The sequence below is a fragment of the Crotalus tigris genome, unplaced genomic scaffold (genome assembly GCF_016545835.1).
Source record: "Crotalus tigris isolate CLP2741 ecotype Arizona unplaced genomic scaffold, ASM1654583v1 scf7180000017881.257975618366:2651188, whole genome shotgun sequence".
Taxonomy (NCBI): Eukaryota; Metazoa; Chordata; class Lepidosauria; order Squamata; family Viperidae; genus Crotalus; species Crotalus tigris.
In genome coordinates, this window is record NW_024096698.1 from 223,117 (window position 1) to 235,329 (window position 12,213).

Below are 12,213 nucleotides of genomic sequence, written 5' to 3' on the forward strand. Positions count from 1 at the left end.
CCTTTAGTGCTAGCATAATTTATGATTTATAAAATTTATAGGCTGCCCATTTTACCTCAAGGTAACTGTAACCCTAGACTATAGTTAAGGTGACCAACTTTTTTGCAATGAGAAGGAGGACACAAATAAATTGAAGAAAAAAAAGTGAGTCTAATGCGTGCGTGTGCCATGTCGTGTTTTGGTAAGAAGTAAACAAAGCCACTTACGTGCGGTGCACTCTTGCGCATGGCGCACTCTCTCAAAACAATTCTCCTGTGCGGAGCACATGCGTCTCATAATTGTGTCTCGCCGCACTGTACCGAGCCTTGACAAATCATCATGTCAAATACAAATACGTCACATCACACACAATGGATCGGCTCGGCATCAATCAAATACGGAGATTTACAGATTAGTCTTCAAATATCAAAAAGGAGGACATGTAGGAGGACTCTTTTCGAGATAGGACAGAACTTACAAAAGAAGTACTGTCCTCCCTAAAGGAGGACGATTGGTCACCTTACTATAGTGGGTATTGAGCGACTCCTTCACTCTTGAGGAGTCTGGTTGTCGATAACAATGTTCAGCTTCAACAGAAGGGAAGAACGTGGCACAGTGCTGCAGGACGTTAAAAAGTTAAAAAAAATGGTGAATATAAACTGTAGAGACAGACTACTTTTTTATATGTTCTGCGAAGCACCAGACATCTTTCAGCACACTGGTATTCTTTTCAAGCAGAATGTTTGATGTTATTCTGTCTAAACTTTATGAACTTCTCTGCAGCTTATAAAATGGTAGAGGTAAAAAATGATTACTGGGTTTTGGCCTATAGATTTGTATAACAGTTATGTAAAAAGGTAAATGTTTAGTCTAGAAGAGCTGTCTAAAGGCTTGACTGTGTATGTTATCGGTCATGAGTCATTAGCTTATAAAATAATTTATTGTGATTCCTACAGAAGTGGGTTTGGGTTACAGAAAGGAATTTTACCTTTTGTACAGAAGTTTTAGACCTCCTCCTCCAGTTATCTATTTAGTGGAAATCCTGTATCTTTTTATGTATCTATCTCTGCACTAGGACTGAATTTAGTAGAGGTGAAACATTGCAAAAAAAGCAGAAGGTTTACAAAGTTTTAGATTGCAGTGCCAAATTAAAGGTTTACCTTCAGAAGAAATTACTATAGTATGTGATATTTGTAAGGATACAGACACTTACACTAAATAACTTAAAGTTGTTTTTTTTTAAAAAAAGTTATGCTTTCTGTCTGTGCTTTTATGATAAATAGTTAACCACCATCTATAATCTTTTAGGTGGTTGTACTGGCTCTTATGACAGTGGAACTCTTTGGCATGATGGGTCTAATTGGAATAAAACTAAGTGCAGTTCCTGTCGTCATCTTGATTGCATCTGTTGGAATTGGAGTGGAATTCACGGTTCATATTGCTTTGGTAAGTGGCAACGTCCCTTCTAATTTCTGACATGCCATGTATGTGTGGGGGAAATTGTTTTGTGCAGCTTTTCCAAAATCAAGTACAAATTTGTATGTCACAAGATGAGTATATGAATAAATTGCAAATACTGTACATGCAAAAGCAAAGTGTTAAAATGTTTACATATTTCTTAGTTAATGCATATAAATGAGAAGTATAACAGTATGTCACATACATGTTTAAATATATGCATTTTCCTTGGGTTTTTTTTTTGAGAAGTTATCAAGAGGCTATATACACACACACACTGTACTCAATTATTTTTTTCAAATTAATTCATATACTTTATCTCAGGCATTTGAGTTACTGTAATATATGATATTGTAATCAAATTAGTTTGTCTATTACCCCATAATGCTGAAGATTTTTTTTGAAAATCTATTAATGGGAAGAGGAACTTCTGCTGTGGAGTGTATGTGCTTTTACATGTTTGCACAGATTCTCACATATTTATATTTACACTGGTAGAAAGCAAATACCAAGTCTTTAAATTAGGAGTAAATTCATAGCATAATCTATAATGCTTGTTGGGTTTAGGATGTTTAGGCATGGACAGTTGGCCATGCCTCCTTTGCCCCCTGCCACCCACCTCAGTCCATTTATAGCCAGCTTTCCTCCTCCTCTTGCCCTCCTCTGGCCATTCTCCATGGCCAATGGGCCCCTGGCCCTCCGCTCCTCGCCATTTGGCCTGGCCTATTCACCCAGTCACCATTTGACCCGGGCCTTTGATTGCACAGGACACATAGCTCCCAGCTAACGGAGTGGCAAGCAGAAGCCATGGTTTCGGGACAGTGTGCGATTGGTGATGGGCAATTGCAGGGGCTATGGGGGGACAACGTGAGATGCAAGATTTTTTTAAAAGTACTGCAGCTGCTCTAGTTTTGGGCCCTTGTAGATCTGTCATCAGGACCGGAGAGAGGGGGAGTGGTGGTAGGAGTAGCAGCCGCCAAAGCCACTGGGGGGGGGCACAGGCGAAAGTGTGTGGGGGGTACCAGGAAGGGAAGGAGAGATGCCTCAAAGGGGCTGGACAAAGATAACTCGGCTCAGAACTCAAATGAAAGGGGAGGGGTAGCAAGCCCAGTGTGACTTCTGCAATTGCAGGTGGCATGGGGGAGAGCATGGTAAGTGGCAAGCCTGCGTAGCTTCTGCAATTGTGGGTGATGTGGGGGGGGCAGTGCAGGTGAACCGAGGTGGCGCATGAACTGCCCGTTCATGTCAGGCTGGATTCCAGGCACAGAGGTAACGGAGGGGAGGGTGGAAAGAAAAAAGGAAGCTGCTACTCTGCAGGTTTTTTTTAAGCTGTCAGAAGCTCTGTGCAGAGCGGGCAACAGGCAAGCAGCGGTGTGCGCGGGGCTTCCCATGTTGTCCACCCTCCCCTCTTTCTAGCCAAGGGTCCATGCCTAAACGACCCATTCCGGTCCTGTTGCCTGAAACAGATGGTTCTATGTACTCATATTCATACTGATATGTACGCATATGTGGAAATTTTCTAGGTGCTAGTTTTCCCATCTGTGCCATTTGAGTTATGAAAATTTAAGCTACTATGTAAATTTCACTATCTTCTTGGCACCTATAGGAGGGTGTTTTACATAGCACTAATTGTGGACTTTTGTTGCTGTTGGAATTACAGTTTAAGATGTAACAAGCTAAATATCCTCTCTCATGCATTGCAGATTTCTGTGTCATTCCCTCTCTGTCTCTGTCTTTCTCTCATATACTCCACCCCCAAAATACACCAGGTGCTATTTTTTAAAATGCTGACATACCTCAAGGTGATTAGTTTAAATCTCATCTACTTTTGCCTTTTATCTCCATACCTGTAGTCATTTGCTACCAAAATACTTCAGGCAGCTGTCATGTAGGAATTAGAGTAAAGCTACCAGATTTCTTTTAGAGTGTTTTTCTTCCAGTTTATTATTATTTTTAACTTAGATTGCAGAATTGAGGATGGCCACTTGATTGCAAAAAAACAAAACAAAAAGATACAGAAAGCCCTAATTCTGCTACCATTGGTTTTTTTGTAGCCCTGTTTGGTAGCCTTAAGTTAATGTTTTAGCCACCTGTCTTCTATCCCCTTTTTAAAAATTAAAAATGCCTGCTGATCCAGCACTTAGATGTCAGCTTTCTAATATCATGATAGAGCTTTACTTAAAATAGAAGACATATTTTAAAACCATTCTTCCTGAATCACAACTGGAAATGAAAAACTTCATCAAAAGTTTAACAGGAAAAGTACGAAAGAGTGAGGATAGCTGGCTGAACATAGAGAATAAAATCATACAGAATGTGAAATATTCAATGTTTAGCTATCAGTAAATTTCAGTATGTAGTACTTAAAAGGAATTTCTACAAATGAATATTTCATTCATATCAATTCTCCCTTCAGTTGTTTTTTTCACATGTCATACATGCATTCATTTTAGTGTGCTGAAACCTGCACTGCATGGTTTTGTAACTCAGAGCTTACAAAATGCTCTGACGATTTATCCATCCATTATTGGCATGTACAACTCCCAAGCTTTGTCTTTTTAATTTTTTCTATGAGCCCAACTACGATGTACATGTTTTCAGTGAATTCAATGCTGTCCAAATGTTCACAACTACAATTCCCACATGGGCCTGTCATTGTCCCTGCTTGCTAAGGTCAAGGGAAGTTGAAATCCAAACCATTACGTACAAGTGCTCTGTACTGCAGTATAAAAATCAGAAAGACGTTGTCTTATCTGGACAATGTTTGGCTGTACTATATTGCTGTGTAACAACCTGTGGTGCAACACCTTTTCCAACCCCAGATGGTATGGTCAAAAAGTACAGTTAAGGGAGTATGGTTACACATTTTAAGAATATAGGGGTGAAAGAAGCTCCAGCATAAATATGAATGCAAGGGAAAGTGAAATCATCATCTTCAAGTTTTAAATGGAAGAAAGACAACTAATGTTAAATGTTGGGAAGAACAATATACAGCATCAGTGATACTGTACTCTAGTTCTCTTTGTTAGGTGAAATGGATGAAATTTTAATGACATACAAAAGAGGAAGAAAGAACATCAATATATTTTACAGATGTAATCTGCAGTGTTTGGTTAAACTATTTTGTATTTAGTTGGTGCATTTAATATTTTAGAATAATTATAAACACCCTCTTCAAAGAATCCCTGGAAATGAGTCGTAATTCCTATAGGTGTGCATTAAGAATTATCTCTACACTGGAAGCAATTCCCCAAATGAGTAAAAGAATAATCATAACTAGCCTTTAAATATCTGAGATTGGGAATGATTTCTGGTTGGGGATGAATTATAATGCTTCTTAATTTATAAATTATATTTTATGACAGGTTGAAGAACTTTTCTATTCCTTAAATAATTAACTGCTAGATTTTGTACATCTTTGATTTCTGTGAGGAAAGTCAAGTGTCCTTAAACTGTGCTTACTAATTAATACATTTTTTTCTAGGCATTTCTAACAGCAATAGGAGACAAAAATCGTAGGACTATCCTTGCATTAGAACACATGTTTGCACCCGTGTTGGATGGAGCTGTGTCTACACTACTTGGCGTATTAATGCTTGCGGGATCTGAATTTGACTTTATTGTCAGGTACAGCTTGCTCATTTTCGTCTTTCCCTTTGTTTTATGGGAACATAATGAATGCAATTGTCTGATTACTCAAATGTGCTTACAATTGACTAACTAATAAGACATGTGGATAAGAGAATCAATATTCTATTGGACTGTATGTCAGTGTTACACCAATGAAAAGCAATTTTATCCATATCTGTCAATGAAATAAAATCCAAACTACCGTATATGCCGCCGTATTAGGCGACCCGGCGTATAAGACGACCCCCGTCTTTATAGCCAGGCCGCATTCCTAGAACGTCGTCTTATACGCCAGAAACTACCAGTATTTCCGGGGTATAAGACGACTCGGCGTATAAGACGACCCCCGTCTTTGGCGCCGATTTCAGCGCTTGCGGAAGTCGTCTTATACGCCGGCATTTACGGTACATGGCTGGACACAAAAATTTGTGCAAATGTCAAATATTCCAGAACTCTTCTACAAGCAAAAGCAAGGGGGACATAAGAAGCAAAACCCCCAACAATTAGCTGTAAAGTTTACAATACACTTTTTTCTTCTTCTCTATACTTTGTAACATCTTGCTTGATAAAGAGTTCAGGGCTACCTGCCCCGTCTTTTTGTAAAATGTTGGTTTATTGTAATAAAGGCATCATCCAATTATAGATTGTAGGCAAGAGTGTTAGCAGAACTTGCTTGTTAACTGTTTTTCTCTTTTCTCTCTTGTCTTGTCTAAGGGTGGAAACAGATTTCTCTTATTTTTTTTATTTCTGAACAAGGAGGACCAATGATAATTCACTTCCTTTTTTCCCAGCAAGCTTTGGGTGGTCTCAATATGGGTGTTGGGATTTTAATATTGAACTGGGTTAAGGATACACACAGAGAGAAGGGGAGAGATGCAGCCCCTCTAATGGCTGCAGCTTATCACAATTCCTAATTTCTTTTGCCTATTTCTGTTTTGGGAACTTGGACATTTCCATTTACCTGCTGTTGTAATAATATAACATGCCTGCAATCTTGTGCCTCCGTTTTTACTGTACTATGTTAGTGGTTACTTTAATCTCAGCAAACTCAGAAAGGCTCTTTGGAGCCAATACTCTTATTTAATAAAAACATTAAGTTAATCTCAAAGACTAAGTATTGCAAGTGGTTAACCAGAGATGACCTTTCACCAAAACACTGTTTAGAATAATTTATATAGAGGATAATTTTGAATTGAGAAGCCTATAAAACTACAAGCACCCTGGATCTTTCTCCCCCCGCCTTTCCTCCCCAAACTAATGGTTATAAAAAACTTTTCCCGACCAAAATTAAAAAAGAAAATTAGAAATGAATGTTAAGTCAGCAGGACTACAGGATGTCCGGTAAAATCCATAAAACTGCCTATTGGCCTTTCGGTTGGAACCTAAAGACAGCTGGTGGATTTAATTAGGGATATTCATTTCTCAGATAAAAAGAATCAAATTAATTCTTGCTTTAGGAGAATTCTGTGGAGGGATGCTGGAAATGGGTCTTATCTGCCGTTTAGGCAGAGTTTTTGAGCAGAAAAGCAACACCAACGCTCTACAGTATAGCATTGTAGACAAAATACAGAATAAGGTGAATGGATATTATGAGAGCAACCTATTGTTGGTATTAGATTGCTAAATATAGTAAAAGTCAAAAGAACGCCATAGAAATGTAATTTCTCAAAACATTTTGAAATCATACCCCTCTTGGATCTCCAAACTTGAAGTTAGTTTACATCTAGGTTCCCATCACTTTCCTCTTACTTCTCTTCCCTTGTTCAGTTCTTCATTGCATTTCTGCATCACTTCTCTTCTCAATGTTTACATAAGGTAGTCCAGATGAGATTTCATCATGAAGCAATTAGGCATTTGGGTACTCAGCCTCAGCAATTGGGCAATTCTGATTATTGTGTTTATAGTGGGCAGAAGAAAATAGCAGAGCATAATAGATATTGAAGAGCAATTGTTGAAGATGTTGAAGAGCAATTGTCTGTACCACATGGTTTATCTGCTTCCCTTGATTGTGGTCAGAAATGCTTTTCCATCTTACCTGTTGGAGTAAATATTAATCACCTTATAGCTTCTATTTAAGGAACTTAGGGAAGGGCATTGCCATTTTATTATTTACTTCAGGCAAGAGATTACTAGTGATGTGCATTTTTCATTTAAACCAGTGGGGCTTCTGTTCACATTTTATTGTGAGAACAAAACATCGCACAGCTAGTGGTCACTATTGCCCCTTAGGTCTCTACTCTTGAAAAATTACTTTTTCAAATAATTATTTTTAGTGTCTTAAAACTGAGCTTGGCTTTCTTATTTTCTAGCACAATCTGGGTTTAGTTTATTTTTTTTTCTCTCTCTCTCTCTCTTTTGAAGAGGAATGGAAACTAAATAAAGCAAAGCTTGGGCATTGTTTCAAGACCTGAGAAAGGCTGCAATTTTCCCACAAGGAATAGATTTTAACCTCAACAGCACATCTGGGTAGAGGTTTTATATACTCAGTGGTCAGATCTGTAATCAGCCTGTTTATTCTAGAGCAAGACTGATGAGATGCAATTGACTCCAGCAAGTCTTATATGAAGGTGTATTAACTCTAGTATAAAGTTGTGTTCATTTACATCAGTGTAGGAAATTGGTTGCTTATTTTTCCCTCCCCTTTCCACTAATGCAGACCAGAAACTTCCAGATGTAATACTTCCATAACAGGAGGAGAGCTGTAGTATTTTTTTCCTGTTAAAGCCACATAGTGAGCAAAACTATTGACAAAAGACTTGACTCATCTCCTCCTTCTGCTCCTTTCACCTTCAGACAGTAGCCTAAAATCTGCACCATTAAATGCATCTTTGGGTTTAGCCTGTTTCTCCCTGCTCGCTGCCTCTCTCCCTTTCTCCTGCTCCCTATTCCCATCCCCACTTTCCCCATGCTGGATATTTGCTAGTCCAGCTTTCCTCTTGGCTGGCAGGTTTGCCATGTTATTCATGAAGGATGCCAGACCTTAGCCCTCAATGGTGGGAAAGGACAAGCACTTGTGCACTCTCCTCTTCTTCCATAGTCCTCCAGCCTTTATGTTTGAATTGGGTGACACAAAACAAGAGCGTTCAGAGATGCTAAATTGTTCAACAAAAGATTAGCCTGCAATGTAGCTTGGCCATTGTAGAGGGCTCTTATGCAGTACAATGCTCTGGCTTACCACAGAATGGCTTGCATTTTCTTTGCAAAAGCGGGTTCCTGTGTTTAAAAAGGTTGCAATTTGAGCTATTTGGTAAAAGTGGAGCTCACAGAATTCAAGGCGGAAAGTTATGATTAATGAATGGCAAGGGAAAGCCTTTACCTGATACACTAGAGATTTAATTAGAGATTCTGCTGTTAGATGCAGGAGCATTTCACACTGGATTAGTTGCTGGGAGAAGTGGACTTCTTTCTCCTTCTAGGCTAAATTGTTTAAATTCTACACCCTTCACTTCATTTGTTTGCTTCTGCTGGATTTTCACTAATGGAGGGCCTCTTTCATTGTATTTGTGCTTTCAATCCTTTCAGTCATTCAGTTTGCATTCCATATTTTTGTGTTTGTGTAACACATTCATAAATAACATTACATGCTGCAAGATTCTGGCAAATTAACAAACTTTTTTTTTTCTTTCCTTTTTTGAACTAACACTTTGGTTGTGGAATGTAGAACTCTCTAATCCAAAAGGTAAAAAAAGAAAACAAAATTGCATGCTGAGTTGATTCATTAAATAGAAAAAAAAATGAATGTTATGTTAGCATGCTTGCTTGAATATTTAATGGAAGTATATTATCTGTCTGGTTTTCTGTTTTTAGCACTCAACACGCTTTCTGATTGTAACTGTTTATCTCTTAAAATGTTTCAGGTATTTCTTTGCTGTTTTGGCAATTTTAACTATCTTGGGCGCTTTGAATGGATTGGTGCTGCTTCCTGTTCTCCTTTCCCTATTTGGACCATATCCTGAGGTCAGTATTATGGTCGTCAGAAATTGTTTTCCTCCTGAGGTTTTATTATAATGACACATATTTTGTACTTTTACCATTTTAAATTATATTGCTTTATAATATTTGGCACTTTGAGACATAATTCAAAACCCAAAACTTAATTCATTTTACAGATCTAACTTTTGCGATGTAGAAAAATAGATTCTGAAGTAGAACTTTTGTCAACAATTTGTGACTGGATATCAGAAATATTATTTTATGGCCCAACTATTGCTATCTTCCATTTGTGTGCCTCTTTTTCAAAAACAGAACACTGGAAAGAGGATGAAAAGACAAATAATACAAAATTTAACAAAACATAAAAATATATCTATTAAAGTCCTCTATACCAGTGTTTCTCAACTTTAACAATTTTAAGGCATGTGGACTTCAACTCCCAGAATTCCACAGCCAGCAACGCTGGCTGTGGAATTCTGGGAGTTGAAGTCCACATGCCTTAAAATTGTCAAGGTTGAGAAACACTGCTCTATACTCATAGTTAGTGTCCCCAGTTGATTGCTGTTAATCAGGGTTGACTTCATTCCAATACTTGCAGCTATTTCTTAGGAAGTCTGTTGCTGCCATCTTCACTTTTTTTGATTTTCTTCTGAAACATTTTTGGGGGGCAAGAGAAATACAGATGATGACATCAAGTTTGATCGGTTGCAGGTCCAGAAGACAGCTGCTGGGATACCAGCATGCCTGCTTGAAAAGTAATGTACTGCATGCAGTATTCATAGAGAAGGTGTTTCAGATAGCATTCTTCTAAACACAAATTATGTACTTAAACCAAGTACTTGAAACAGCAGACTTTTTAAAAAGCACGTATGCATGGAAGAATCATCATTCTAGTGAATTCTTAGGTCTTTTAAAGCTCTGATAACTATTTTTTTAACTATCTTGTCTCATTCCCATTCATCCATTCATAACACCAACAGAACCTTTCCCCTCAAATCCCATTCTTTCAGAATTTCTCCATAAATTGTTCATTAGAATGTTACAGTGAAGACCCCAATTTCTGAATTCCTTTTTTCATACTTAACCAGAATTACTATAAGGTAGAAATTCATACTTTTGAAACACATATTTTAGTCCTTTTTTCATAACTGAACCTACACCTTTACTGTCATACATGTATTCATTGGCTCCAGTCTAAAAATGAGATCACCTTCATTCAGATTATTTCCTCTTTTTCTTTGTTTCATAGACATCTTCCTTCCTTCCTTTCCTGCCTCCCTCCCCTTCCCTCCCTCCCTTTTTTTTTACATTCCAAAACACAATCTTCCACGTGCCAGATGGATCCATAGATACTGACTTTCACTTCCTTTTATGGCTTTATTCAGTTGAGGCTTTTACATAGTGCTTCATCCCCTATTAATGGCAAAGACAGTTTGGGTCAATTCTGGTAAATTTTGACCAAATGCCAGAAGTGCAACCAATGGCTAAGCGTACTTATACTACTCTATTAACTTAGGGACCTAAATTGCTGATTATTTTCCAGATCAGCATATTGTTGGCATCTAACCAATTAGCAGGTTCATGTGGTATAATACTGAGAGACTATGAAAATTAGTGAATGATGGGAGAAAAGGAAATAAGGGAAAGCAACAAGAGTGAATGTAGAAAAAATGTAGGGAGAGAACAAGTCCTGTATGAAAAGGTACTAGAAGACAAATCAGCTGATCTTTCAGTGGACTGAATAGGAGTTGAATGTAAAGATGGATGTTGTGGAAGATACTTCGGAATTATGCTACAGAAGCGTGTGGGGTAACAATAATTGGAACCCTTTTACTTCATAACAGCAACCCATGTATCGTGCAGTAACACAATTTAAATAACAGTGTATCAAATCTTAATTTATATGTCATGTTCCTATACTGTTCATCAAGGATTATTAAGTGGAAAATGACACTAGATAGAATTTATCTATAACTCTTCAAAGACTGGTCGTGGGTATTTCTTCAAGCTTAAGAATATGCCTGAGGCTTTTATTGATCTACTAAGAGCTTTAAAAATGTTGTCTTCAGGTTTCCCCAGCTGATGGAAGGAGAAGACTACCTACCCCTTCTTCTGAACCTCCCCCAAGCATTGTGAGGTTTGCTGTTCCACCGACTCATGGTCAAAATGGCTCAGATACATCTGATTCTGAATACAGTTCTCAGACAACAGTATCAGGAATCAGTGAGGAACTACATCAATATGAGGGGCCCCAGAGAACTGGGGCCCCAGTCCATCAAGTCATTGTTGAAGCAACTGAAAATCCAGTGTTTGCCAGATCCACGGTGAGTAACTGAAATCCCATTTTGGTACTTAATTTATTGTACCACTGATCCCATATATTTATTGTTAAAAATAATCCTGAAGCAGGGAATCAATTTATTTCAGGAAAGAATATTTATGATAAAGTAGAAAATGATTACAGTTAAAAATACTAAATTATAAATCTTTAAACAAGGGACATTGTTAGGTAACACCTGTTTAGAAATTTCATGTGACTATAAGTGGTACAAAAAAACAGCAATTGATTGTAAGTGAAGGAGATGATTAATGAGCAAGGCATGTGTTCATAATCTCATCTCCAGAACATGAAAAATAAATACAAAATCTACTTTCATCTGTCCTTTAGTTGTATTTTTACTGTACTTATTACAAAATTCAACTGAATAAAGGAAAGAAAGTGAAGTGTTAGAACAGTCCAGTGCTAGATGAATGGATTTAATTTGTATAATTTCTTCTGATACAGAGATTTGAGTAGGAAAGTGGGTTGGCTGAGTTTGGTTGAGATAATTTCTAAGTAAAAAATTGAGTTTTGCCAGGTTCTCTTTCATCAGCATTAAGTAGCCTTTGCATGTAAGACAGGGGTGTCAAACTCAATTTCATTGAGGGCCGCATCAGCATTGCAGTTGCCCTGGGGGGGGGGGCTGGGGTGTGTGGCCAGGGTGGGTGTAGCCTACTGGGTGAGTGGATGGAACTGGTGTGGACTACTAGGTGGACATGGCCAGCTCTACATCATTTGCGTCAAGGGTGCCTGTGGGGGCCTGGGCAGGATTGGGACAGATTTGAGGGTCTCTGGCAGAAGTGGGAGGGACCGGGGCAAGCGCCAAGGCATGGTCCACTAGAGGAGCCTCACTGTTCTTCTCAGGCCATGCGGGGGGGAGGCTGGATGGTGGT

General features: G+C 38.3%; 1 protein-coding gene across 4 annotated transcripts in view; it reads left to right on the top strand.

The window, feature by feature from the left end:
• The window catches only part of PTCH1 (patched 1), a 120,704-nt gene that overhangs the window by 102,782 nt on the left and 5,709 nt on the right, over positions 1–12,213 (top strand). For 3 of the 4 annotated variants that reach the window (XM_039343873.1, XM_039343871.1, XM_039343874.1), the window contains exons 19-22: positions 1,288–1,425; positions 4,922–5,064; positions 8,925–9,024; positions 11,070–11,324. In XM_039343873.1, coding sequence (XP_039199807.1) covers positions 1,288–1,425; positions 4,922–5,064; positions 8,925–9,024; positions 11,070–11,324 — 636 coding nt within the window. Of the gene's footprint in view, positions 1–1,287; positions 1,426–4,921; positions 5,065–8,728; positions 8,747–8,924; positions 9,025–11,069; positions 11,325–12,213 lie in introns of those variants that run through there. The other variant, XR_005556775.1, reaches the window with a different exon arrangement.